This window comes from Otolemur garnettii, unplaced genomic scaffold (genome assembly GCF_000181295.1).
Source record: "Otolemur garnettii isolate 467f Iridium unplaced genomic scaffold, OtoGar3 scaffold00082, whole genome shotgun sequence".
In the NCBI taxonomy this organism is placed as follows: domain Eukaryota; kingdom Metazoa; phylum Chordata; class Mammalia; order Primates; family Galagidae; genus Otolemur; species Otolemur garnettii.
In genome coordinates, this window is record NW_003852477.1 from 7,119,505 (window position 1) to 7,121,868 (window position 2,364).

Below are 2,364 nucleotides of genomic sequence, written 5' to 3' on the forward strand. Positions count from 1 at the left end.
GCTATACTTTTTGCTGCCACTATAAAATATAAATAATAGGAGTACTGTCTGCTAAATTCATGAAATAAATAAATTACTTACCTAAATTATCTGAGGAGCTGATTTGTTGACATCACTTGTTTAACTAGCACTAGCAAACAGTATGATGTGTATCGTCTGAGAGATAGTTACAAAATGTTTTCATGGTTGCCAATGTCAAAAAATGCCATTGTTCATTAAGTCCAAACAATGGTGGTCAAATTCTAACAACTGATCAACAATGCGAACTTTGATAAGCAGTTCTTTGATAATCAGTTCTCAACAAATCGGGACGTTTTAAAAATGCTGTGGGACACAGGACAAATTGTTAAAAATCAGGACTTTTGGCGGAACATCTGGTCACCTTAATACATGCATGTGTATATATAAGTGTGCATGTATGTGTACATAAGTGATGTGAACATGATTGTAGGCATGTTTGTGCACACGAGAGTGTGCATAAATGCTCATGTGCATTATGCATGTGCATGTGTGTTAGTGTGTGTGCTTGTCAGGACCAGCTTCATGGTCAGGCAACCCATGCAGTCACACAGGGGCCCTGTGCTTAGAAGTGCTGCTTGCTTGATTTAAGGTTTGCTGTCTTGAAATGCTTAATATTGATAATTTTTGGACAAAGTCCCTGCAAGTTATATGCTGGGTCACGGTGTTGGTGTGTGGCTGCAGTTGAGAGTGTCTGAATGTGTGTGTATATATGCGCATGTGTAAGGGGTGTGTGTGTTGGTGGTTCTGGAATTTTAGGAAACTCAGAGGGTCTGTGACTCAGGTAAGTTTGAAACCCCCTGCTGACCTCTTTTTTTTGGAGGGGTAGGTAGAATAGCCAGGAGAAGGGCAATCCCAATCATTCACACGGTTTGATAAAATGAGCACCTTGTTTCCACCCAGCCCAGTGCACTGTCAATGTTCGTTTGCTCATCTGTGTCCTCCATGAGAGTGGGACCCATGTCTGACTTATTAGTCACTGTATCTTTAGCTCAGAGCACAATAATCGACACACAGTAGGTGCTTAATAAACATTTGTTGAATAAATAAACATATTACACCCCAAACAGAAGTCCTCAAAATTCCTACTTCCTACACATACATGTCTTTTGCCTTATCATAGATTTCGGGGTTGGAAAGTCAAGTGTTCCGTGCCTCTGCCATCAGACAGGACCTCCAAAAGATTGCCCTTGACTTAATGCCATCTCATGTCCCCTCGCAGGGCCTTACTCCTAATATGTCTGATGACTACAATTATGACTCTGCCTCTTCCTCCGATGACTACATGAACTTCAACTTCACTGACTTCTTCTGTAAGAAAAGCAACGTCAGGCAGTTTGCAAGCCATTTCCTCCCACCCCTGTACTGGCTTGTGTTCACCGTGGGTGCCGTGGGCAACAGTCTGGTCATCCTCGTCTACTGGTACTGCACAAGAGTGAAGACCATGACCGACACCTTCCTTCTGAATCTGGCGATCGCTGACCTTCTCTTTCTTGTCACTCTTCCCTTCTGGGCCATTGCCGCTGCAGACCAGTGGAGATTCCAGACCTTCATGTGCAAAGTGGTCAACAGCATGTACAAGATGAACTTCTACAGCTGTGTGTTGCTGATCATGTGCATCAGCGTGGACAGGTACATAGCCATCGCCCAGGCCATGCGGGCGCAGACCTGGAGGCAGAAAAGGCTTCTGTACAGCAAAATGGTTTGCGGTGCCATCTGGGTGATAGCAGCTGCGCTCTGTATCCCAGAAATCCTGTACAGCCAAACCAGGAAGGAATCTGGCATCACTGTCTGCACCATGGTTTACCCTAGGGACGAGAGTACCAAACTGAAGTCAGCCGTCCTGACCCTGAAGGTCATCCTGGGCTTCTTCCTTCCCTTTGTGGTCATGGCTTGCTGCTACACCATCATCATCCACACCCTGATACAAGCCAAGAGGTCATCCAAGCACAAGGCCCTCAAAGTGACCATCACTGTCCTTACTGTCTTTGTCTTGTCTCAGTTCCCCTACAACTGCGTTTTGTTGGTGCAGACCATAGACGCCTATGCCTTGTTCATCTCCAACTGTGCCATTTCCACCAACATTGACATCTGCCTCCAGGTCACTCAGACCATCGCCTTCTTCCACAGTTGCCTGAACCCTGTTCTCTATGTTTTTGTGGGTGAGAGATTCCGCCGGGATCTTGTGAAAACCTTGAAGAACTTGGGTTGTATTAGCCAGGCCCAGTGGGTTTCATTTACGAGGAGAGAGGGAAGCTTGAAGCTGTCTTCCATGCTGCTGGAGACAACCTCAGGAGCGCTGTCCCTCTGAGGGACCTTCTCCCAGGTGGGTGGTCCCTTTGGAAG

General features: G+C 46.0%; 1 protein-coding gene across 1 annotated transcript in view; it reads left to right on the forward strand.

Moving 5' to 3' along the window:
* CCR9 (C-C motif chemokine receptor 9) overlaps positions 1 to 2,364 on the forward strand; it is a 17,548-nt gene extending 15,184 nt beyond the window's left edge. The window contains exon 3 of the mRNA XM_003794518.2: positions 1,241 to 2,364. Within this exon, the coding sequence (XP_003794566.1) occupies positions 1,241 to 2,329 (1,089 nt within the window). The 3' untranslated portion in view covers positions 2,330 to 2,364. The remainder of the gene's footprint in view (positions 1 to 1,240) is intronic.